Source organism: Falco cherrug, chromosome 9 (genome assembly GCF_023634085.1).
Source record: "Falco cherrug isolate bFalChe1 chromosome 9, bFalChe1.pri, whole genome shotgun sequence".
Lineage (NCBI taxonomy): Eukaryota > Metazoa > Chordata > Aves > Falconiformes > Falconidae > Falco > Falco cherrug.
Genome location: NC_073705.1, coordinates 20,964,918 through 20,992,462, shown reverse-complemented (window position 1 = coordinate 20,992,462; position 27,545 = coordinate 20,964,918). Strand labels below are relative to the sequence as shown.

Here is a 27,545-nt window from a genome sequence, read left to right as displayed (position 1 = left end):
GATAAGGGCATCCAGATTTAATAATTAGTACTGCTCCCTGAATAGTTCTAAATACTCACTGATCCCTCCTTTTATTCACGTCATCTTGTAAACTCAGAAAAGAATAGAGAGGATGCATTCACATTGATTATATTAAAGCTAGAATACAGTAAAACACGAAAAAACCCTGTAACTGTGAGAAAGGTGTGGACTGTGGCAATGCTAGACAAATCTAGACACTTTAGACTCCTGTAGAAAATGTCTAGAGCTACTGCAGACAACCCATGTTATCACAATCGAAAACCAAATGCTGCATTGCAGCCCTTACCTCATTACATGAATACATTCTGGCTCCTTGGTGAAGCTGTAGGCGTAGCCACTGGATGTTGTGCCAAAATCAATAGCCACAACAACAAGAAATAACTGTTCTACAGCATCCTCTGCATCAGAGTCCTTCTGTTAAATAGCAGAAGCAAAACAGACACTGAGTCACTGATTAGAATAACTGCAACCTGTCTTACCCTTCAGTATTTCTGCTCCCTGAGACATGCATATCTCTTCAGTGAAAATAAGGACCTCCTTAAGCTGCATTTGTGACCGAAGTTGGTACCAGATAGCTGCACATTCCAATGGCAGTGGAAATTTCATATACAACGCAGCATATTTGCTGGAGCCTTGTATGCATTACCTTCTGAATCAAGAGTTTCCTCATATTCACTTTTTTGGAATAGCTATTATCCTGTATCATTAAAACTTATGGCTGAACACTGGGTTATTGGTTTTGGGCCTGTGTTTTGTTTTTTGTTTGGGTTTTTTCCTTAAATTGATCAAGTGAAGAATATGTTTATATTCGTCAGTGTGGTATATTTGGGACTTATTTGGTGTTTTTAAGAGTTAACTATGTCATAACCTTGAACATGAGGTACTGCCATTTAAAACTAGTGGAGACAGAACAACCCCCAATACAGCAATAAGCTTTTTACCCCGTGGATAAAAGCAATAAGCTTTTTATCCATTTACTCCTGTCTGTACTAGAATGTGGAAAGCTGTTCAGCTGGTTATAGTGAATTTGGATCCTTCTCCCTGCCTTTTACCTGTAATCCTGCAACCCCTGAAAAGCACCATCAAGGGCAACATGGGAATGTTAATTAGAAGAGGTAGAACGGTTATGGCCCAAATCATAACGACATGAAATAAAGCTTGACATAAATAAACAGAGAATTGTACCACTCCCCAGCATGCTGTTGCCTAACATAAATCCTGTATAATAGAGGAATAAGTAACGAACAGCAAGGAACTACTCTTCACATGCTGACGGTGGTTAAAGCACTAACAGCTGAGCAAGACTGGCAGAGAACAAGGTGGAAATGCCGGTGAAAGGGCTGTGCGCTACAGGCAGGTAAGTAATGAAGGCAGGCAATACACCCGCCTGCACACACCGCGTTTTGGCAAAACCACCACGGAGCAGACTCATCAACTTAATACTGTACGGGTCTTGGCTGAATCCTCCACCACTGCTGCTCAGCTTGTACTCTCATTAACATTTTGAAGCAATCGTTATCTTTTACAGAGGAACTGTCAAATGTCCTCACTCTATGAGCAGTGTTCCACCATCTTCCTCGCATATCTCTGTTCCCTCCATGCCTGCTACTTCCAGGACCTTTCTGCTGTACCCTTACATTTCCCAAGATCATCCCATAGGCCTGCTACTTAAAATGGAGAAATGAGAGTAATATAATTTGGTCTCAAGTAATGAAGGACTTGCTTGGATTCTCCTAATAAAAAAGCTTTTCAACTAGGGCAATAGGTTATTTATGTCTTCCTCAAAGAGTTTACAGAGCAAATCTAACCGAAAGAGGACATAAATTTATCAATAGAGAGAAATAAAAGTTCTGGAGTATATAGAGAAAGAAGTGAATAAAAGCAAAAATTTTTTCCAGAGAGAGGACTCTGGAAATCCTGAAGAGGGGTGTTGCACAACTCTGAACTTGATTCAGAAAACCAAGGAAGAAATCCAACAAGTGTAGCAATGTGTTCTGAACATGATTCCTTGCAATATCAAGACATACACTCTGCATATACTGTGTTACACATGATGCAGATGATCTTAAAAACAGATGGGACTTAGTTTTAATGGGAGTTTACCAACAAAATGAGCATGATGTACAAGGGATTAAAACATACTACATTTATGGGACATTTGCTTGCTTTTAAAAGCTTACAGAAGTGGCTATTTTCCTTAAGAAACTAAAGCAGTTCTATTTTGAGTCTCTGTTGGGAGAGAACAGTAAAATTTGTATTTTACTGTTGAGTACCATAGATCTTTTTTTTTTCTGAACAGAATGACACCTTTCAGGGGCTGCCTAAACAAATCACTGATAAAGACAGGGACAGAACTTGGGAACCCGGAGGATCAAGAAGCCCCTGTATTTGATATAAAAATATGCAGAGCAAATCTATGAGCTCAGCAAGTAGACAAATAAAAAAAAGCAAAACCAGGATCCCAATGAAATGAATGAGATCTCTGCCGCCAGCCCCAGTGTGACCAAAATTTAACTTAAAGACTCTGGAGAGCATGAAAGGGATTGTTATGGGAGGAAATTAAAACTTTTTTTAAAAATTATGTTCCACTAAACAGGCAGGAGAAAATAATGTCAACATACAGTATATGTTAAGAATGCATTTCTTACCACAATATGTGACGGAGACAGTGGAGTTATTCCAGGGTCTCCCAAACTTTTGGCTGGTGATGAGTAAGCAGATGTGGAAACTGCATCTGAAAGGAAACAAAAAGTCTTCAGTCTCAGTAAGCAGAATGACTACAACAGGACAGTTGCTTTGCATACTGCTACACTATTTTCCTGTTGAAACAAATCTGCTAAAAAAGAAAGCAAATTCCACAGCCACCACACAAAATGTATTTTTTGCCCTTACAACATGCTAAGACTCAGCAACTGCAGTTTTGGTTTTAAAATGTTTATCTGACCTTCATGACTAATTTTCATTCTTTTGCCTATTAAATTACCATGTCGAATTTTAAGTCTTCCTAAATATATTCAGAAGTCATAGTTGATACAAGCAGCTTGAACACTATACACTCAAGCTAATGGCCTAAGATTTAAATGTATGCATGCAGAGACTAAACACAAGCTGTGAATTCAAAAAAGACAGTCATTTTAAGAGAAAAAGAGGAAATAATATTGATTTGACAACACAGTAAGAATAAGTTGCAATGATCCCATCATGAGCCTTTATTCTGAAACTTTTCCGATACTGTCTCTGTTTTTATTCTTCAATACACTCTGTACTGAAATATCTTGCAGCTGTTAATATTACTGCAGGACAGAATCCAGCTGGGAAAAAGGAAAGTATTATTAACAAATCATCAAAGAAATATTTCTACCCTGCATACAATACTGGAATTTCATTTAAAGGAACATACCAAGTGAGTGACAAATACTGTAAAATGCACCATTTGTATTTTTCCCTCTTGTGTTTACCCCATTGATGACAGAAAAGGAGATAGCTTACTGAAATAATTAATCACTGATGACTCAGATTGATGCATATTTATTATCTTATGAACACTGCAATAGTTTATCAAAATGGAATATAGAAAAGGTACCACATGCCCTGTCCATGCTCATACCTCCCTGCCCCCAAATTTAAGCCTTGAGTTTGCTTAATTCTCTTCTGTAGAATATAAGCTAATTAGATACAATGCAGAATTATTTAATGTCTGTAAAGATTAATAACCATAATAAATATTAAATAATACATTTCAACATATTTTACTACCTACTTGGATGCATCACACAATAAAATGCATATTTATGCACAGCATGTAATTCCTAGAGATGACTGACAAGTCAGAGCACTATTCTAAGATGACACAGGAACTGCTGGCCAAGAAACAACCTTAGAGCTACTTAATGAAGAAACCTGTCACTCCTAGTAATCAAATATGTGTTGTTTTCCAGGGAAGATGCAAAAAATTCTGCAGCAGCCAACTACAGGATAATCTTCCCACATGAAAAAAATCTTCCTCCATAGCTCTCGTAACAGTGTTTATTTGTATTCAAGTTATAATATGCATCTTCAGCCTGATCTTCAGAAGCATTTGCAGAAGCAAAATATTCACACTTCCTGTACAAGTTCTTCAAGAATATATTATGTTACTCCTCTTGTGGTGAAGTACAAAAAGCCACAGGTCAAATGTGACAAACTCAGAATCTGCTCTGTTTCTTAAGATATATTTGGATCAGATGCTGTTATCAGCCTCAGATGCTGTTATCAACCTCCTTTGTGCCATTTCATCCTCTTTTCAAAACAGATTAATTTTTGTACCATTGATATGGCATTTTTTGTAGAACTGAAGAGCAATATTTCAGCACAGGAAAAAAAAAAAAAAAAAAAGAGAGAGAGAATTAATAACAAAACATGTTCCTTGAATCCTGCTGCCATTCCTGACTGGACCTGAACCAACACACCCTGAGCAGACCAGGACATCACAATACTGACTCAACATCTTTGGAAACCAGCACATTTTCCCCACTTAGGATGCTGGCTTTGAAGCACAAAAATATAGACATCAAATCACTATCTATGTGGTTTTCAGTGTTTCTCTTTGTTACTAATTCTTTTCACTATTTGTTTCAGCACCCATTGTTCAGCAATCTATTTTCCAGACTGCCTTCACCTATCAGCCTGGGTGTACCTCGAGAAGTTATTCATAGCTCTACATGCAACTCAGAAAATCCTGTGTGACAATATACACATATTTTTTTGTCTCTCAGAGAGCAATGATAAAAAAACCAGTGCAATACTCACATTCATCCAATGAAACTGTGCTAACTTGGGTAGTGTTCTATCAAGAATTTATTCAACTCAATTAACTTGTTGCAATCCAGGGACGTAAAATGTCTACAAGGACACTCACTGTATCCACAAGCATAAAAATATGTGTTAACAAACAACAAATGTTAAGCAGAGATCAGAGGTCTGTCTTAGCCACCTGTAGATATCACTGCTTAAAAATAAAACAGACTTAGATATTTTCATCAGAAATCTTCAAAATAAATTGTCCATTTCAGTTTCAGAATGTTCTTGAAAACTTAAGCATAAAGGCTGGATTTGCGGAAGGGCTAACTTTTCCTGATTCTTATCAGCTGCTCCACTCTGCTGGAAGGTTAAACTCTTGGTGATTATCAGTATTTTTGACCTGAGGAAAAAATCCTTCCAAACCCATGACCATTCTGCACTGTATTCACTGCTGCTCCTGCAAATACCCAGCTAAACAAATTAATTCTACAATGAGTCCTTCATTCCACCAGCCTGGAGTTCTGTTAGATCGAGAGAGGAAAATCATGGAAGGCAATGCTACAACCTCTAAAGGAGCAAACCAAAATTTTAACCAAAATGTACTGTTACAGTGATTCGGTAGAGTTGCTATCCAGTTGACGCAAGCAGCAGTGGCACGACATTCCAACTCATTTCATGAGACTACTAACTAATCATGTGCAGGGTAGACATGTGCAGGGTAGACATAATTGTTATATTCTAACTGTTAAAAGAGGCCCTAACACTATCAGAGAGTGCAGAGCTGATAAATGAGTAAGCGCAGTTTAGAATACTGGGAAGTTAAAAAGTTTTTTTATCAGAGCAATTGGCGTTTACAGAAAATGGCTTGCAAGCCAGTCACCCTCGATTTAATGCCAAGAGTTCTAACAAGTAGTGAAACAGTTGTTAAAAGCACATGAAACTGGGAAATTTCTAACATTATACTATCTACCCAATCTAAACTGAAAGGTGTTAAAACAGACTTGTCCATGTGGGAGCTTTAATATTTTGTTGAGTTAGTGTTTGCTTGGGGGAAAAAAAAGTGCACGTCACGATTTTTACAACTGTGTTCTGAACAGCAGTAAATGCATAGATATTCCAGGATATTTAAAAATCCCCTGTTTCTAAAGGAGTATGAGTAGTTTATCTGAAAGAAAAAAAAGCATCTATTCCAAGCCAGAAAATGGAAAAAAGGTTGCAAGGAACCTGATTTGCAATCATGCAACCAAAAAAAGGATGCCTAGCCTTTATGAGTAAATTTCTTCTTTTAACAATTGGAAAAGATGTCCTGCAGAGTATCATGGTATTTGGAACAGTTCTTACAAGCAGGATGACTTCTCAAGGCTTCTGTAATGAAAAAACACAAGTAGTGTCCCACATAGCTCAAGTTCCAGCTTTATCTCCCATGTTTACTAAAGATCTCTGTGTCAAGCAACACACTATGAAAAAACATATAGCTAAACAGCATGCATTAAATAAACATTTAATTCTTGACAATTTGCACACCAAAATAAATGGAGAGATCTGATTTAGCATGCAAATTAAAGTCTTCAAACAAACCAATATTTAAAATAATCTTTTTCTAAATACGATTTAAATTTCTTGAACAGAAATTCTTTAATTTACTTATGAAAGAATAATATGAACTTTAGCCTGAAATATGACTGTCTGTATCAGGGGGTTGGATAATTTAACTAAACATGTATAGAATTTGACCATATCATTACAATTCTGACTTTCGTCCTAACCTAAGCAATTACCAAAGAACACCTTGTGCATTTTCAAGGTGACCAGAAGAAGAAGCAAGAACACAGAAGACTCCCATTTTCAGCAATTTTTTTTTAAGGTTCAAAGGGTACCATCTGATTTGCAAATCCCCAAAGAATTCCAGAATTGGTCAAATGATGAGATCAGCAGATACTGTATTAATAACAAATCATGTCCATTACCATATTAGCTGCATTTGCTGGTTTAGATTTAATTTAAATTATTCTTCTTTTCATCTAAACACATGCAAGAGTTTCTTTTCTGTGGTTTCCTGCAATAGCTACTCAGCTTAGCTTTTTCTGTTTTTCAGTAAATGATCAGCCACATTCTAGATTTCAACAAAACGCAATGCAACTGATGACAAAATGCAATGAAGGATTAACCTTTAAGTGTCACAGCACACAGAGTAAAATCAAAGTCCACAGCATTTCTAAAAACTTAGCTGACACAGTGTGAACATTTCACTGACAGCATATTCAGCTGAATCTGATCTTCTAATAGATCGAAAGAGAAGGACCAAGCTCGTTATTTAATTAGAGAGATCAGTTAACAGCAGCTGATATCCTCTGGAAGACTATCAGTCCACTCAATATTTGGGAGCCCCTGCTATGCATTCCTATTCAGGACTGGATAAATGAGTTTTAGCAAACCCCTGAGAGTATCAGACATGGACCGCTACAGCCCCAGATCATCGGTTCCAAGCCAGCAAGCTGAGCCCTGCTTTAGGAAAGGTGACTGCTAAACCTCACAGTCACAGGTCACTAAGGTCATACTAAACTTTTTCTTTTTCCAGCAGCTACACAAAATCTCTTTCCTTTTAAATTCAGGTTTCATAAGTATTTTGCTTTCTATAATTCAGCGACACCAGACTTCAGCAAAATATTCTGCTTCACATATTAAGGAAACTGTTCATTCCAACAGCAAAGCAGCATTTTGTAGCAGTGGACTCTCTGCTAACAAAGTTCCCTGCAATCCAAGTAACACAGACAACATAAGCTAGTGGGCATCGTCTCGAAGTAACAATTTACCAAGACAAGTAAAAGCAAGAATTCAGGAAGCAGAGTACGCTGCTCAATGGTATAAAGCACAGAAATGCAGTCATATCAGGGAAGGGGGGAATACCTGAATATGTGCCGCATCAGCAGTTTGGCGTACACAAGAGAAACAACTTTAAAAAAAAAAAAAAGGAAAAAATATGGTATCAAGCCCCATGTTTGCCATCAGAAACCCCAACATGGACCTTTTCAGGCACATTCTGCAATACTTTAGAGTCATGCCTACAACAGAGAATGCTCGGTCAGGACAGAACTGCACTTCCCGAAGCTTTGCAGGCCTCCCCTCTGAGCGATGGTGAAAGGGACTCATCATGGTCTGGATCTCCTACAGCTGTTTTGCATATCAGAAAATAGGCAGCATCACTATGGTATCATCTCTCTGCAGGAGCATGCCTGAACACTAGTGTGTATGTTATATCCCAAGCAATGTATCCTAAGTTCATTTCTATTTCTACCCTGCCAGAGTGGCCACAAACTCAACACTTGCTAATTAAAATTCTTCTTGTGATTTGTTGAATCGGCAATAGAATCAATGCTATTCCCTATTTCAGATCATATTTCTAACATTTGAAGAAGTGCTTTCACAATAGAAGTCATTTTTCTTCAATCCATAATGTACAATGCAATGAATTCCATTCGTTGTGCAGAACTGAGCCTCTGGCTGAGCTTAAGGACCCACTGGAAAGACCGAGATACAACACCCTTTTCCAGGCTTTCCCAGACTCCCAACTGGGAATGCCTGCAGTACACCACCTGCCTCAAAAGGAAAGCTGCAGCAACTCTTTTTGATGTGTATAACATATATCCACTGTTACATATGTGAAATCCATTCGGCCTCTCAGTTATTTGCGGGCTGATGAACCACATGCACACGGCAAGTCAGGATGCATTAGACCTACTAAAAACGCCACTATTGCAGCCAATCTTTATGGCTCCAAAAACCCAAGTTCACTGAATTTACTGTGTAGATGCTGATCATTTTCACAGATCAAACATTTGCACATATCTGATGGCTGTTTTTCTGGAATTTCCAGCCATCCAGCAGCTGATGAGAGTGACTGCTATATGTAGCTATGATCTCAGTCAGGTTGCTGGCCATACGAAAATCTTAGCCAAATTCTTCATTTTCCACTCAGACAATATCTCTGGATTGAAAAACAAAAAACAAAAAGGATGTACCAAATCAAATCTGGATACAGGATAGCCATCAGGCAGTAAAAGAATGGCATTAAAAACATCATTTTTCATTCAAAACATGCATATAATTTTGAGCATCAATAATAATTTTGCCCCAAGGAAAGCTTGTTAATGATGTTTGCACAACAGGAAAAGAAGGGTTTACCATATTGCTTTTAGCTGGCAACTACTGAATTGATGAAGAAAATCTTATTCAGCTTTTCCTATTGCTGAGATTTTGCTTTGCATTAAGCACAAAATGTCACAGCTTCGAAATGTGACATGACAACCTAGAGCATTTCACTGTAAATACAAAGATGGCCTTTGAAAATAATTATAGAACAACAACAAAAAAGAGAGACTGAGAGAAGCAAATACAAAAAAACACTTAAAATATTCTTATGCATAATAAAAGATCCCATATTTCATATTAGAAGTAAGACCCTTCTCTTTCTACTGAAACCAATGACACCAGTGTTATTGCCATCAATGGAATCGGAGTTCTTTGTTTTAAAATGCCGGTAGGCATCCAGCTGGTTTGTTGACGACTGCAATACACTTCCCTTCTATGAATACAGCCATAGCTAATCTCTGATACAAATCCAAGTTTCCTGATACCCTTTCATAATAACTGGTCATCCAAAGAGCTGGTATTCATTGCATTGATACCAATTAGAGCACAGTGATTTCCTAGGTAAAAATCTCCCAATTCTTTGGATAAAATTCTGAAAATAAGACATGTTCCTCATTATAACTTTGACCTTTTTTGTTTATGCTTTTACATTGCTTCCTATTATGATTACAGTTTGACTGGAGGAATTACTTTTCCACTATGCTATCAAGCTAAGATAATTTTTTAATATTAAGGTTAAGAGTATCAAAAACAACCCCAGGTTCGCCCCACCACTCTGTGAATAATATTAATTTTCCTGAACCTCCAGCAAAGGAAAACCAAAAGACACTACCTATTTTCTGTGAATGAAATTTAAGATGAAAGAAACACAGAAGAACTTTCAATAACCTTCCAAAAATGCCACATGCATTATTTTCATTTCTCTTTTTGACAAGACATAGGCTAAACTATTTTACCTAGATTTGGTCTGACCTCGCTAATGCTTGGTAAGCTGGACCAAAGCAGAAGCATCACACTCCCTTGCACGCTTCGCAGCTGGGTCTGTAAAGCCTCAGCCAGGTCTTTACCAATAGCTAAGTCTGCCCCAGAGCTGCCTTAAACTCAAACCTATTCACTATCTACACTGTAAAGTCTTAAATCCACCTCCCCCTTTAATGACCTGAGAGCTTTCCAGCTTCTGCGATCAGCCAGCTCCCTCATCCATCCCAGTGCTGATGTAGTGCCAACTTGCTCAGAACCTGCTCGGACCCCAGAACCCGGGGGTTTGGGGAACTTACCAGCGGTGCCTTGCAGTCATCGCTCTCCTCCTAGATTCCAGCTCTTCCAGCACTCATGTACTACTGCCAGGACAGACAGAACTGATCCTGGTTTACATGTTGGAGAGGGCAGGCTGCATGTCGTGATAAAAGTGGGTTAAGAACAGATGTTGTAGTTCAGAGTGGTAGAAGACAACTCTCCAGGATATTTCTAAATATTCCACATACAATTCTGTAATAGACACCTTTAATACACACTAACTAACCTTCTCTTCCTTCAGCAAGCTCTTCCATGAACTTGCTTCCCTGAGGCTTCCTTGCACTATTTGCCCCTGTGCAAGCACTGTTTTCCTGTATGTCTCATCTACTCCCTCCTTGCTTCCACACGGAAAGACATAAGGAACACAAACCAAAACACAGATGTACAGAACCTAGGTTCTGTGAAAAGATACTTTCCTAGAAAAGGTTTCCTGTTGCTGCTCCTCCATCATCATGTCTGTCATCATCTACCTCACCTACCTGGTTCACTGCAAGGTTGTCAGGAATACCACTAGTAAGATTATGTGCTAATGCCCAGGACCACACTCATAACACAGAGCATTTGTGATGCTAATCACTTTCTTTGGGAAAAACACCATGTACCAGCTGAAGAAGGGCTGGCGAGTTGTTTTTTTTCTTTTTAAAAAGCAAGATCAAAATATTGCAGAGTTATAAAACCCCTGTTTGATGGCAAGTTCCTATTTAAGAACCTCTTCAAGACACAGCTGTATCCTGAAAACAATGAATATCTTAATCTAGGATTGCAAAGAAATATTATCCGAAGACTGAACAATAATTACTGTTCAGCTTTTCTGGACCATGTAACCAGCACAGAAAAATAAGAACACTTTTGGAGGTATTTGTTTACTTAGAAGGCAAAAAGGTTATTTAGTTATCAAGAATTCCTAGATTCATTAAGTACCCTGCAAAGTCTCAAACCAGATGAATGCAGTGACTTCTTTTTCTTAAAACATGGACTGGAAACAGTACTTGAAAATGTCTGTCTTCATTTTTACACTCTTCAAGAATGCCAAACATGACCCACGTAGGTGTAGAGTCTTGATGATAGAAAACAAACCTCTCTCCCTCCCTAACCCCACTCAAAACAAACAAAAAAAACCAACCCACAAACGAACAAAAAAACCCACCAACAACAAAGAAAGGGGAAGACAGGGCAAAAAGAAGAGCCAAACTAGAATAACTGTTACTTCTCATGGTAGTCAGCACGAGTGATGCTATATATAAATCCCTTGATATTCTGCAAAGCTAATAAACCAGATGTTGTTCAAAGATGGGAAAATAAGAGAGTATTAGTTGTTGTGAAACTGCAAAATTGGTATCACATTTGACAGTTCATTAGCAATCATTTGTGACTATGGCTATTGATTTAGCTCTGAGTGACACTTTATAGCTAAATCAAAACTAAGTCTTTACTTCTTTATTCTTTTTATTTTACAATCTTGAAAACAGATCAGCTATCAGGCTTAAAGGAAAATACCTTATGAGAAGAGAAGCCATGGACAGAAGAAAGTACATGTTTAAGGATTTGTTGAGCAGATCACAAAATCAAGCAGTCACCAACCAAAACCCATGTCCAGAGGTTTTTACAGCAGCATCCACCAAGCCTACACTCAGGTACCATGACTGTGCACACAGATCCCACAGACAGAGACCAACACTGACCAGCCAAAAAGTTCCACTGTCACAGTGGCAAGCCAATGGTACAGCCTGCAAAGGAGTTCTTATGGCTAAAACCAGAACTGGAACATAGCTGAGTAAGCAAGAGAGCTACTACAAAAGGTTGATTTTTGAATGCAGCAGTTCCATAATGACAATACTGAAAGCTTTTGCAAATGGCATGCCCTGCTGTTCTGATTACAGCGTGTGCTCTACTAAGGTATCCATGGAAACTTGAGAAAGAGATGTTAAATTTGTGGGATCTGTTTGACAGCTGGGAATGGGGCTAGTTGCCAGTCAGCCTAGTATGACCACAGGTATTTTGATCTTTAAGCATGGAGAAAGCATCAAGAGTCCTCAAACGATGAAATCCGTAAGATCAAATTGTCAGAGGAATGCATTTCCCAGACAATGACAAGAAGGTGGCAAGGACATAGTAAAGAAACGGTGATTTTAATGTTGTCATTACCTCTTAACAGAGAAAAATAGCCCAATCACTCTAACAAGGAGAGACACACCCAAACACTCACTCTTCAGACCTCATAGGAAAGAGGGGAAAAGCGCGAATCCCAACCCACAGAGCCTCCCGAGGGAAGGCTGCGCGGGGCAGGCGGGCATGGAGTGCTCAGGACTGTAAAACCCTTTGAGAGAAACTGCTTCAGCCCTAGAGAGTAGTCCTGAACAGCACTAAGAGCATAAGACACATTCAGAAATGGACAAATCAAAACAGCGTTCCCAGATTATTCCCTATGGGAAAAAGAAGTAGCATAAGGAGAATATTCATCTCTGCCTCCTTCCCCAAGGAAACCAAGGCAGGTTGGGTAGGCTCCTACAACTGGGACAGTTTTTCTTCAGAGAAAGTTAAGTGAATAAACTCCCTCAGATGACATGAAATCGCTATTATGAAATGCCATTCACATCCACACTTCTTTTCGGACTCCAACAGATAAAAATTACTAGAAATGTCTCTCAGTGTTCCCCAGAAACTGCATCTGCAGAGCACTGGCTGAGAGTGTCGACTCGGGCACTGAGGAACTACTGACAGAAGAAACAGCTATAAGTAAAATTCTCTCCACATCCCCTGTTCTTGTAAATTAAGATGCCTTTAGAACCGACCTATGTGCCCAGAGTCCCGCACATCAATCACAGCAGAGATACTGCTTTGGGCCACTGAGCGCCAAATGGCTCTCGCACAGGCCCAGACCCCAGCAGTGTGCCGATGGGGGGGACAGCAATGCGGCTCCTAAAGCTGCTCTCTGATGTCCTTGACACACCCTGATGCAGTCCTGAGTAAGGACATTTATTCAAGTCCTTAGTAAAGAACAAAGGCTTTCTAACTTGAGTGCCGGCCTCCACATTCTGAGTATTTTAGTTCATTTCTTTGCTTTCTTTATTTGAACCAACGGCATTTCCCTTTTCATTTACATAAAAACCTTTCTCAAATCCCCCCGAGACAGACTTTGAAGGAATTTCCTGTTTTAATACCAATTACTTACACAGTTCACCACTGCCATCCTAATTTTAAAATACTGCAAAGTCACTGCTTTGTGTCACTAGTTATGACAAGATCTAAAACTTGCATTTGTTAATTTTAAATGCATACCACTATGTTTCTTAACAGCACAGCACATGAGCCATAGCTGGCATATTCGGAGTAATGAGAGCTTTGGAATCTTCTTTTGAAGATCAAAAATGTGCCTGGTCACTAAGGCAGTTTCAATTAAATGACCCAGGAGCCACGACATTTGTCACAGAGAAGAAGACGAAGTCTGCAGGTATGTTACAGGCATTTCAGATCGCTGAAAAGTTCATACTTGGCAGCAGCATTCCCTCACTGCAGCACCAACATCTGTGACCTTACATCATCAAACAGCTGCACACTCTTCAGCAAAACATCTGTGAAGCCAGCGTACCATTTACAGTCACGACCGACGGACTTCAGAGCTCATTCCCGAAAGAGATTCCAAGCCTTCCCTGTACCTCTCTCTTTCACCACTGGAGAAATACAGCTGAACAAGCCTGTGCGACAGCAATGCAGCCTGGAGTTTCATCCATGTCTGTTTTCATCTAGCAAGGCTGATAGGAACATGACAAGTGCTGTACAGAAGCTAAATAAGTAAGCAACTGAAGCCATCTACGGATAGACAAAAGGCTCTAAAGATTTCTCTAAGCTGCATATAGAAAATGTCAACATCTACTTTACTTTAAAAAACAATAGATCCAAACTCCCCCAAGAGGTCATGGTGCTTCATACCTAATTAAGGCCATGACTGTTCTTGCTCTACTCAGAAGCAGCATCATTTGAGTGAAATGTTTCATCTTACTGTCGTATTTTCCCTTATCATTTGCTGAGAGCAAGCACAGCTTTTTTAAATACCCAAACCAGACAATTTGCTGCTTTGCCATACCTACAGACTAAAACAGCCACAGAGAGAAGTTTCTAAAACCATAAACGGTATGCTCTTTGAAGTCAAACACTTCTGAAATCCCATCTGACACACCATCAAAAGGCAGAACAATTCAGGTACAGAAAGTGGAGGTGATGAGATCCTTTGGATGTTAGCGTTTCAAAATAAAAATTATGTTTTTAAGATTTTTTTTTTAAGAAAGGGACGGTTGTTTGGTGCGATTATAGATAACTGAAATCACAGCAGAGGACTGCAAAAAGGGAACTAGTCACCTAGAACAGCTTAGAAGAACAAGGAACTGAAAATTTTAGAATACTTGACTGGACCTATAGCTTTAACAGAAAAGAAAAAAAGGAAAAAAAAATCCAGATTTAATTGCAATAGCAGCTACTACATCCGGAAGGGGGCTCAATAATTTCAACAGCATTCCCATGAAACTGGGAGAAGTTGGCCATGGCAGGTCACATCAACTCAACAAAAAAGGAAAAAGAAAAGAGGATTTGGCAGAGAAGAATACAAGATGAGACACCAGTCAACTCATATATAACCACCACCACCAGCAACACAGTCAAAAAGCAAACCATATCCTGAATATTGACATTTACATGCAGGGATCAGGTCTTTTGTAGGTGAGAGAACATTCTGCTCTTCCTGCACAGACCTGGCCTCCTGAAGGCTGCTCTGACTGGAGCTGACATGCGAGGCCTCAGCAGCCTCTCCTAGCCGCCAGGGATGGTTGTATTTGACAGCCATCCTGCTCGTTCCCTCTAGACTGGGATAAAGCCCCCTTACACCATACATGCATCAGCTAAATCAGCCTCTGGTCAGAACAGACCTCTTGGGGCCTCACTACAGCTGACTGTGGCTTTGGGGGAACTCAGCAGGTACGGAGCCAGGCGGCTCTGCTGAACACCAACTGCTGTCCCAGTGGGAATGAACTAAAGATTCAGACAAAGCTTACAGGGTGACAGTACCATAAAGCAAAACCTGTCAGCTGAATCAGCATCACCCAATTACAAGCCAATGGTTTTAAAAATCCCAAAAGTCAGTATAATTAGAAGCTTTACATGCAACAGCTCCTGAGTATGAACAATTTCATCCCGGCTCTTACTAACCAAGCTGCAGATACCGCAATGCTGTGCTAGCCGAAGCTATAAAAATGATTGGCAGGCACTGCATACAACACTTGGCTATTTTACCTATAGACATTTTTTTTTACGCATTGTACTATGCTGCCATAAGTGACTGCAGCTTCAATACTGTCAATAAAACACTCACTAAATCACATTCTATCCCTCAAGCCTTTTTTTCTTCTGACAGCTTCAGCATTCCAGTGCGTGGAAAGAACATCAGGATTTCTGGCATAACAAATCATTGCTTTGCTACATGGTCTTCAGTCTTCTAACAAAATCCCTCCTGCATAGGTTCTCCCTATGTCACAGGTTACTTAATTTCAGTATTGCATTGCACCAACCTTGCAGCTTTGCAGGAGAAAAAAACCGCACGATACCCTATCACCTAAAAGACAAATGAATCTGTCAGTCTGTTTTCCCCCTTGTCAGCTGTGTTCCAGAGAACTGTTACAGGTTACTTCAAACCGATATTAGAGACTTTATTTAGGAAGCACTGAAAGAACATTTAGAAGTCAGGGGTGGGGGGGTGGTGTATGGGAAGGGAATCCAGTAGAGCAGGTCATCTTGAAGATTCAACTACTTTCTAAGTACTGTTCCCTGGGGTTTTTACAATGGATACTTTCTGACTCTTTTATTCCACTTGCACTGCAATTAAGCTATTCCATTCAAAATATACCCCAAATCTCATTGTGATCAGTAAAAACTCAACATTTCAAGTTTCTCCATATATTACTGCCAGCACCTTAGGCTCAACATTACAGTTTCCTCAAATCTTTGCAGCATACAGTGAGGAAGAAGGGATAGAAAGAGTGAATGAAATGAGGCAGAGTCTGCATTCCCCTTAGGGTTATTCACCCATATCATTTGTATCCTGGGAACCCTCCTCCCTCCCCCAGTTCCCTTCCCACACAGGGAGAGACCACCCCTGTCCTGCAGAGGCTTGTCTTATTTTATTCGGCACACTGCAAACCGCACACGGACCAAAACCACTGAATCTTGGTTTCAGGCAAAACAAGACTCAGATCGCCTCAGCTCTCATGTCGCATTTGCAAAGTCAGAGACCAGCGGACCCGTCAACGTGGGAAAAGGACCCGCTCGGGTTCTGTCCCAGCCCTGCACCTCGTTGGGCTCCCCGGCCCCCGAGGCTGCGCCAGGATGCTCAGGCTCGCGTCCCTGGCAGCGCTACCGCTGCCACCCACCTGCCCGCTCCTTCTGTTTCAGTGCATCAGGCTACTCAAGTAAGAGCCTGCCTTCATCTCAGCAGCAGCCCGATTTCCAGTCCAAGCCCTCCCCCTTCCCTCCTGGGCCGTTGCGGGGAAAGGGAGATCCCGACCCGGGGGAAGACGGAGCCGCAAAGCCCCCCCGGGAAGGATGCTGCGGGGCCGCGCCCGCCGCAGAGCCCCGGCGACCGGGCAGGGCGCCCGCCCCGGCCCGGCGATGCCGCCGCATTGTTTTTTCCACCTGGATCCCCGCCCGCCGCATCGGCTGCCCCCGGGGACCGCATGCGACGGGCCGCGGCAGCTCCGCAGCGGGCGGGGGGCTCCGTGGGGCCGAGCCCCGCAGAGAGCCCCCCTCCCCCCACCCGCGGGACCCCGCCGGGGGGGCTGACGGCCCTTCCCTGCCCCTCGCCTGCCACGGCCGGAGCGGCGGGGCCGGGACATTGTCTGCCGCGGGGCCGGGACATTGTCTGCCGCCGGGCCGCCTCCCCCCCTCCGGACGGGGCTCCGGCTCCCGATCACTTCCCCCGATAAGCCGGGGCCGCCCCGCCGCGCCCGCCGCCGGCAGCCGCGCTCCTGCATTGCGGCGGGGGCCTGGCGGCCGCGGAGCAGGACGCTCCCCCTTACCTGCGGCGCCGCTCTCTGCCTCCGACATGGCCCCGCCGCCCGCCGCCGCCGCGGCCCCCTTGCCCCGCTCAGTGCGCACGGCGCGGCATGGGCCGCCGGCGGAGCCGCGCTGCGCTGCGCTGCCCGGGGGCGGCTCCGCTCCTTCCTCTCGCCCCCGCCCCGCCGCGCCTTCCTGCGGCCGGTGCCGGCAGCCAAGGGGACGCCGCGGCCCGGCTCGGCGCTGCCAGCCCTCCCGCGCCGGCTGCGGGGCTGCGCCGCCCCTCCCCGCCCGCTCCCCGCAGCCGCACAAGGGAGCGGCGCTGCGGCTGCGGCTCGGGGGCGGCGGGGCGCTCGGCGGGCAGCCCGGCCCGGCCCAGCCCAGCCCAGCCCCAGATGCGCATTTCACGGCTGCTGAAGCAGAAACCCGCCGCGGTGCCGGCTGTGGAAAGCGACACCCTGGGTGCGCCAGGACGGGGGTGCGGGAGCGGGGCTGGCGGCGGCAGAGGCTGCGCTGACTGCCCTCAGGTTGTCGGGGGGGGAAGCAGGTACAGCGAACCGCAACAGTCAGCAGTCGTTAACGGGGGCCCCGAAATCAGGAATTGCAGGGTGACGTTTACAGCATGGGATTCTTTTCATTTGCCTTTGGGGAGAACTCTCTCCCGCGCCGTTCTGCAGCGCCATCAGGGCCAGAACCTCTTGTTCCCGGTGATTTTTAGCGAGTTAACTTGTCTCCAGGACGTGCGAGAGAGACACACACCCCTACTGTCACTCGACCCACCACTAAGTTTTAAGAGTTTGCCAAACTAAGAAAGAAGCCTTTACAAATGCAGAATAAAAATAAGGCTGGTAACCTGCCATGAACAATTCTGAAGGCAAAGGAAGTGTTCTTCTGGTTTCCTCCCATGCTTCATGGTCTAATTCTCCTTTACCTTCCAGCCTCAGCAGCCATGCACAACTTGAAAGCACTGCCAGCAGTTCACATGGAGTAAATCAGGGCATTAATGTCAAGCACAGCCTCAGTTACTCACTAACTCCTAAGCTTAGGAAGTCACTAACATTCAGCTCACTGTAAAATTCACCCAAAGCTTCTCCTGAGGCCTTTCACCAAAGCTGCTGCTCACACAAGGCAGGATGCCTGTGAAAACCCCAAGGCCTAGGGAATTTTTAAACAAAACCCTAGACACTGCAGGTGCTTACTCAGCACCTGCCTTTATTTGCTCCCTGATCTCCTCCTCTCACAGCATTAGCCCTGTCCCCTGTAAGTTGTGTTGCCTCTGAGGACAGCAGGTGTGGCACAAAGGTTAAAATTAAAGCAGTAAACTGCATCATGTCTACACAGCTGACTCATCTCACAGGCCTTCACCAATCCTGTACACCCTATAAAGACAACTTCTTCCCAAAATCCACTGTCTATTCCAGGGAAAAAGCTGAACTCAGTTCTCCGCCTCCCAAAACCAGCTGCACAAAGGAGAAGAGAGGGAGGGAGCACGCAGGGATGGAGGAACAGCACCTCGCTCCACTGTTCGCCTCGACTGTAAGCTTATGTTCTCAAAGATGCTCAGTAACACGAGGATCACTCACACAACCTGCCTAAACCCGAGGAGAAGGTGCACTGGGCCAGCTTCCTCTTCTTCCCTCCACGCCACGCCAGGCAACAAAGGGGAACATCTGGCCAAGAGTTGGCTTTAATTACCTGTTTAGAGTCAGGCTGAATATTTATGCTGTCAGTAAACAGCCTCGGAAATAAGAAACCAAACAACTCTAATACTTGGTTTCCTGACAAGAGACTTAAATAGCAGGAACTTTTGCTTCAAATTAAATGTGCTTCAATGGCAATTAATCACAGGCTTTTAAAATGTATTGAGATAATTAACAAAGGCAGACGGAAAAGAAAAGAAATAATCAAGGAACACACAAACACATATCCAAAGTGTATACTTTTAGGAAAAAAATATTGCATGCAGGCTAATTTTCCATGAACCCTCAAGCAACAAGACAACACACATAAAAATAGCATTTGCTGGGTACAGACATCTCTCTGAATGTCAGCGCAGTGACTACATTATTCAATATCAAGCCAGGTTGCCTAAGTTACACACTCAACTGTAGGTGTTTTGAATAATGCAGAAGGAGAATATCTGAACACATGTGACTGCTGGTTTCAGAAACAAGACCCTTGCCCAGAAAGCTTAGTATCTCCTTTTAAAAATGTAATGAGAGGAACCAAGTTAAAAAAAATGCATTTGAAGTAAAAATTAGGTTGTCAATTTGAAGTACAAAATTAAGAACTAAGATCCCTTAAATTTGGTTTTGTTTTATATAGATCAAAATTAATTATATAAGTAAAAATAAATTATATAATAATAAAACTATGCATTATTTTTCCCTTGTGATCTCTCTCCCTTGGAAACAAATACAAAAGTACTTTTCATATGAAAGAAAAAACTTTCTGAAAAGGTCACTGTATCAAATAAGCCTGCTCTGGGGCTGAAGAGTCTATATTTTTGTTACTTACTCCATGGGAAGTTTGTCATTTTTATGGTCATTTTGACAGATTGTTTGGAATTTGTGGTTGTAGTGGTTTATTTTTTTATAAGCATAACAGGAAATGAGTCTAAATATAATTATTAAAATGTAAAAATACTGTGGATGGATAGAATTTGAAAAGGATGGTGCAAGTCAAGTCATCGACACTTGTAAGAACACCTGTTCTTACAAGCACCTAGATGACCTCATTTACTTGTCCCTTACACAAGATTCCGTTTTAGTGTGGGTCTGGAAAGCATTTTTTTTTCATTCTCAGTGAACTAACATCAGCTGGCGCAGTACATTGCAAGGGAGTAGCAGCAGAAAGGAAGAACCTTTTTCTGACTCTGAAACATGGAAGTGTTATTCCGTCAGACAATCAAGGCACCCATCACTGTTAAGTTCAAGCACCAGACCCAGTATTTGTTACGGGTATTACCTTGACTGTGGGGAGAAGCAGGATTCCTGCAGTAGCCCGGGGCAGACGTTTGCTTTAAGTTCCCTCTCAAGCATCTACTTGGGACTAAACACCTCTCGAGCACAATCAAGACCAGTGATTTAATATACAATACAGATACAATACTGTATTTTGCATCTGCAGAACACTTCTTATCCTAGGTGATCCCCAGAAAGCTGCAGCCTCAAACCATTCAATTCATCACAGAAAGGGTTCAGATACACTGCCATTAAAGAAAAAATGCTGTCTAACCTAGCTCTGATTTTAGCAAAGCTACTATATATATGTTATCCATTAGCATCAATCAACATTTCCTAAGAAAACTAAAGACCACCACAGTGCCCTTTCAGAGCCATATTCACATGTTGTGAGAGCTACATAAAACTGTGGCTAGTCAGTGAAAAGAGCTGTGTGCTTCTCACACATGATTGCAAGGGTCTAAGTGAGGCACTGAGAATCAGTGAGCTGTAACTAGGCACAGAGATCTGGAAGGAATACAGGCATTTGAATATTGCTTTCGATGCACCTGACAGCAAGTTGTATAGATATTATTACAGACACAGAGATCAGCGTACCACTGAAGTCCAACACCCAGCCCAATACTGCTACCAGGGAGAGCTGTGTCTTTAAAAACCACACCATATTATAAATCTAAGAATAGAAAGCATGCAAGTATGCCTTGTATCTTGGTAGCTCAGGAATCCCTCATCAAGCACAGTGTCCATCTGCTCAATTAAAATTCCTTGGACAATGGTTTCATACTTCAGAGTTTCCTCTTACGTACTTTCTGGAGCATCGTTAAACACACAATACCTGATTTTTGTTTGCCACCTGCATAACTGTTATTGCAGTCTCCTCCTTCATTCTAGAGGTATAGTTTTTCAGCTTACAGCACATTAACCTCTCCCATTTGCTTATTGCTTCATGTACTAAAAACCTAGAAATTATTTTTATTACAGAGTCAACTAGCAATATGTATCCCTAGACGCAGTTTTCATCTTGCTCTTTCCTAAAAACAGCCTTTTATATTAATACTGAAGAAATCTCTTAAAGACAGAACAAAAAAGTATTCATTGCTGTTACAGCGTTTCAATAAAGAAGCTTATTGAGCACATAAGGATATGAAGGGTTTCTTCAAAAGGAACGGATCATATAGTTTTCACCTCTTTCATATATTTCTCGTGCCTGGTATCCCAGCATCTGTCGGAAGTGCATCATTCTGGAACAGAGCCTGCATAGAATTCTCCAACATTTCACAGCAGGATGGTTTTTTCAGCAAATCTGCTAGGCTGTACACAAAGTCTGGTTCTGGTGCTCACAAATCTCTGGCAATGCGCTCACTTGAAGAGTACTTTCAAATGCAGATATGGGAGCCCTCCCCACTGCTTACAGTGGGTTTTTTCACCTCTTTTACAAACTATACTATGTAGATATGTTGAACACTGAACAGTGTGTCCAGTGGCCCCATCACAGTAACATTCAATAGTCTCCTTGTGGATCTCAATGCACAGATCGCAAATAGCACAGCAGTGCTAGCTGCTGTGTGCACAGAACTGAAAGATCAGCTCAGTCCCAAAATGTTTCCACTCATACTGTATGTCCTGAACTACTTTTTTTCTTTAAATTTATTGCCCCTCCTCTATCCTGGATGTATTAAAACAAAACAAAAAACCCCAAACAAAACAAACAAACAAACAAACAAAATAACAGAATAAAAAGATTTATCATATAACTTCATGTGATCACACCATCATCTGAGTGTTACTCTCCAAATATGCACCCATCTATCTACAGTAAAAAAATGCTATTCCGTCCAGGCATTTTTAAAATATCAACCAGATTGTGCATCCATAGTGGTTTGTTTTACCACACATTTCTTATCACTCCAAAAGAAACAAAGCTGCATGTGCAACAATAAACTTAGTTTTGTTACATGGTTCCTATGAATATATACACTGCTTCTGCAAGTGATGAGCATGTTGGCTCCCACTGAAGTTAAAAAAAGTGGCAAATGGCTCAGCCACCTCTAAACCCAACTACAGCTAGGCAGGACAAAATTCTGCCTCCCTTATTTCTTACGATCCAGAGAATAAATTGTACCCCTTAGATGGCATGTTCAAGTATTATTATTGTTCATACCCTTGCTTTGCAGACTGCTTCACTGAATTAAATAGCATCACCAGAATTTCAATGCTTTTTGCAGTGCAAGTAATAATTCCATCCCTTAAAAATATCCTGTACCAGCCTGAGTGTACTGAATTTGACAATGTAAAGGGGAAAGAACTCAGATATTATCAGACTCAAGTGAAATAGAAGTACATTCTGTCACTGTGCACCTGTGATACATAGATATCATATACATAGAACATATGACAGTTACCAGGCTCCTACCTAACCACTTTCTGAAGCTTCCTGTGGTCCAATTAAATACCAGAAAGAAAAGGCAGCATGCCGAAAGATAAGCAACACATGATTGACATGATACTCAAAACAAATTGCATCCAAGGGGAAAATCTGAATCTAGAATTACATGCAGTTTCCACAGATTGATTACTTACAAGGAACAGACATTTAGGTTTCGAGTAGACATGTCAGCTTAAGGGTTGGTTTTATTTTTTCCTAAGACATTTGAGAAACTGTGGAAAGCACACAAATATAATAAAAATGTCAAGCCAGATCCTCCAGATTAGTACAGAATGAATTGGAAGAGTGGGCACTATAATGCACATTAGATTTCATCCATCTCACCTGGGGTCTAGGAGGTAGAAGTGGTCACACTGAGGCACACACATGTACTGAGAAATAAAAGATTTTTAAAGGCCAACTGAAGAAATGCAGGCTTGCAAAGTCAGAGAAAACAAGAGAAATAACATGATCAGTTTTACAAGAAACTATTTGCAGTATACAGATGAATCTCTACCACCACCTCAACTGATTACTTACCGGAGTAAATCTTAATGGATTCCACTGACCTCCAGCTTCCATTTGACATTTAACAATGCAGCAAGACTGGGACATTTTAGATTCTGAAGAGAAATGAAAAATAACCAAAAGCCCTCTGACACTCTTAAGAAGTGCCTGGTGAATACTGAAAATGTTTTTAACATTTGAAACATATTTTGATAGGTTTTATAACCTTTAACATTTCATGTGTATGAACATTATGTGATTTGATTTATACTTCTAAGAAAAGAAAAGGCTAAATGGTTGTAAAAGATGTTTTACAAAGATAGGCCTTAGAAACGCTCATGAAACAAATCTGCAAATATAAGTGATGCTGGATTTTTTTCAGAGCATTTTTTTTAAAAGAACATTCAATATAAAATTATACTTAGAACATCAAATGGTACCATATTCAATCATGAGTAGACAAAGCATACTAAATCACACAGATGATGAAAAAAACATAAATACTCCTAGACATAGTAGAATTAGATATTTTAGCATGAATCCACTGGTTGAAATATGTTCTTACAAAATGTTTAAGAAAATTCTAATAACTAACATTTTTTCAAAAATTAAAAGTCTATATCATCAGTCAATCACCACTATGAGTCATTTATTTACTTTTTGTTAAAATGGGCGAAATGAATGGTGTCTTGAGCATCACCAACATTTTCTCAAAATCTTGATGTGCCACTCTACATTCTCTGTTAACCACCACATACTTCTATTTTTGGAATCTTTAATGAGGGCACACACATATAAATGAAAGTACATAAGATCCCAAATGAACAGAGTGATATTTTCCACTCAATAGCTAATTTATCTCACCACAGGTTACAAGAGACCTGTGATCATTTTTTTTCTGCCTAATCACTAAGGGGATGCCAATTCCATAAGGTTACACCACTCTTCTCACTTGCTGTAAATTCTTTCTAAAGACAGACCTCCATACCAGGTTTTGACAATTTCTAAACATGGAGCCTAGTATGTTAAAATAAAGGCCATGAATCAGTAAGTCATATTATATCTGCAAAGGTGAGGAATTACCATGAGCAACAGCAAGTAATTAAAAAGTCCAATTATATACTAAGTAACAATCCAACAGTCATTAACAAAGACATGACTATTTTTAAGAGTAGTTCATCTCATACAAGATTAACATCACTGAAATATGTAATATATTTAGCTTCTATAAATTAATACTGACTTAATTACAACAGCTATATAAAAACAAAAGTAAAAATAAGTTATTTCTGCTATTCACACAAATGCAAGCAAGAATACAGTTTGTCCCTGACTTGGGAATTCAATAATAGATAAAGAAAAAAATAAAAATAAGATGGCAGAACTCTACTGACTTAAAAGGTAATTGAAATTAGAAACCATGATTCAAATCTTGCTTTGATGAGTTATAAAGCTGTTGGCTGGAGAAGTCCATTATTTGTCCATTCTCACTTAAATGACAACAAACTTTGCAACCTTTACAACAAACTTTACAACAAACTGCACCTAAATATTTAAACTGGCACATACAATGCAAAAAACATCCTTCCTGTTATTAAATCTGTTAGATTTGCCAGTAGTATTTTCAATAATGATTTATTATTTCATTTGTCTTTGCCAGCAGAAAAAGAATGTTGTTGACATTCCTTTAAGTGTTTAGCCTAAATTATTACTAAACTGCTCCAGTCTGGTAATTCAATAAACCAAGAATTTGTTCAGGAGAAAAACTCATACTCCTTTAAATATTGCCACTTTCCTAACTACCAAAAGATGATGCTTTAATCCCTTGAAGAAGCAAAATGGAATTATATTAATTTGTTTTTTCATTGACAAAAGAAGAATCATGTAACAGTGACCCCATTAGCCGCAATAAGAGATCTGGGTTTTATTTCTTGGTGAAGACTGCCATTTAGAAAAAGACACAGCTGATTATTTTAGCATACTGTGTATGCATGCATATCTTATAAAGCCATTTTCACTGACCACAGAAATATTCCATGCCTTTTTGTACTTAAGACACGATGACAAACTCTGGTTGCAGCTTCTTTCAGCTGCATCCAAAGTCTCTCAAAATCAATGGAAAAATCACCCATTGCTTTCAGTAATTTTAAATCAGGCCTTGAAACACTGAGGTTATGTGACAGCTGCCTTGATGTCTGGGAACTGACAGAGGATGCATCGTATGCCAGTCTTTCTAATACAGATATTCTTCAGCTAGCACTTCATTAACCTGTGCTGGTGATGTGATTGTCTACATCACCAGAATGACTGTCACAGAATTTGGATTCAGATGTTTTAAGGAGTCTGCTAAACAATAGGAGTTTGGATATTATTAAAAAAAAAAAATAAAGAGGACAGAACATGCTGAAAAGGAGACTAGATTGCTTTGAGGATCTTGTAACACCAGCAGACCTCTTCAAGGATGATTGCAAACCCAAACAGAGCAAATGCACTGAGGTTAATGCGTCCACTCAGATGATCTTTGTTCATCCAAGGTCTCTTGGCTTTGAAACATAGGACAGTGAAAGTAAATGTAGGTGCTTCTTTAAAATCAGTTCTGCAGAAAAGGGAGCAAGCACAATAAAAAAAGCCATCTCTGCAGGAAACTCCTTCTGGTTTGTTTAGAATGGCAGCATAACATTTGACACAAAAAGAAGTGCTTGACACCATTTATAAATAGTGAAATATGTGTAAAAATACTGTTCAAATCCATTTGACATCTCTCTTCTAAAGGACTGTATTTTTAGCTGAATCTATATTTTCAATCCTTTGCCTTAAGCTTGCATATGACTGTGCTGTTATTTAGGAAGTAGTGACATTCTTTTACTCATATAACAAATGGGCAATTTGAAATGTGAACATACAAAACTACTGCCATTAAAGTATTATTTAATGCAGTGTCCAGTGCAGGAGCAGTCCTCCTCCTGGAAAAGCCTGCATCCAAAGAAATGGAACAGAGACAGGCACAAGCCTGTATCAAATCAAATGGTTCACAAACATAATTCTTGTACTAGCATAAAGTAGGTCTGCACGTGTTAAATAAAAACGGGTAGTAAACAAAAAAATCCATATGAAGGTACTGCTCAAGAAACAGAAGCAGCACATGGTGAGGAATTCACAGCAAGGAGTGACTGCTGTGAGAGGAATAAGCACGAGGAGATAAGAATAGTGTTTTCTAAAGCAAGGTTGCTGCAGAAAAGGTTTCAGATTCCAGTCTATGTTTATAGCCTTTGGTGTCAAGCTGTCCAAGAACAGATCCGGAATGACTGACTTAGTAAAAGTAAATTTTCTCTGTCATCTTTTTTCTCACCCGAGGTGCTATCTGTCAAGGCCTATAAACTTCACCATAGATAGATTATGTTAATAAGACATGAAATACTGTATATAGCTACAGGGAAAATAGGGTGCTTGTATCAAATACATCTTCCTGTTCACTGATGCAAGATCTGAGGGGTACTTTCTACAGATAAGTGGATTTGGAATAACATTAATTTAAAACTGTATTCCCGGTCATAAATGGACCATGCAGACAATGGACATGTAAGCAATCCAGACATCGCCATGAGTCACTATTTAGTCACCCTTCCTTCTTCAAACTTTTCAGTGCTGGATATTTAATCAATACAAAGGCAGCACACTTCTCTCATCATCTCAATTTTGCACTTAAGGTAACTTAAACAAGAGGTTTTAAAGTCAGCTTTTCACAGGCATCTATAACTCATTTTCTATAGCACTGCATAGATATTGTGAGGGCTCAGGATCTCTCAGCAATGGAGAGGAAAACAATAGTTCAGAAGGGCTTACTAATTCTGAAGGGTTAATTCCAGATTTTCTAGGCGTCTAACTTACTGCCGCTTTCTCTGAGATGCAGCTGCTCAACACTGGGAAGAGCAAATGTCCAGCATTTAGAGCGCTCAGAGATAGCTAGATGTCTATCTGGATCTTCAAATTCAGAGACACCAAATCCTCAGTGAAGATCACAGGAGGTAATTGTAACATTGCTTTACAAAGCCAGTTGGAGAGCTATCTCCATTTCTAGGTCCTTTGACAACCCTACTGGCACAAGTATTTTCCCCTGTAATAGATGTGTCTGTGCATCAATGTGTTTGCAAGATTTTATACTCTGTTTGCAATTATGAGGATTTTTGCTAAGAAGAAGATTGTTTGCTTTGAGGTAGTTCTCTTAGAACCGTGTCTTCCTACAGGTATTTGAAATTCCAAGGACTTTGAATGACTGGATACATACAGTTACGATACACAAAGAAGGGAAGCAGTTGTACTTACATGCGAAATTTTCTTGTGTGTTACATGTGAACAATTTTTATGTG

At 40.7% G+C, this 27,545-nt stretch overlaps 1 protein-coding gene across 2 annotated transcripts in view; it reads right to left on the bottom strand.

Annotated features, from left to right (window-relative positions):
- HSPA12A (heat shock protein family A (Hsp70) member 12A) overlaps positions 1 to 27,545 on the bottom strand; it is a 92,493-nt gene that overhangs the window by 44,289 nt on the left and 20,659 nt on the right. Inside the window, exons 1-3 of one of the 2 annotated variants that reach the window (XM_055720730.1) lie at positions 17,307 to 17,633; positions 2,670 to 2,755; positions 308 to 435 (exon numbers count right to left, since the gene is read on the bottom strand). In XM_055720730.1, the coding sequence (XP_055576705.1) occupies positions 308 to 435; positions 2,670 to 2,755; positions 17,307 to 17,334 (242 nt within the window). In that variant the 5' untranslated portion in view covers positions 17,335 to 17,633. Of the gene's footprint in view, positions 1 to 307; positions 436 to 2,669; positions 2,756 to 17,306; positions 17,634 to 27,545 lie in introns of those variants that run through there. The other variant, XM_027812169.2, reaches the window with a different exon arrangement.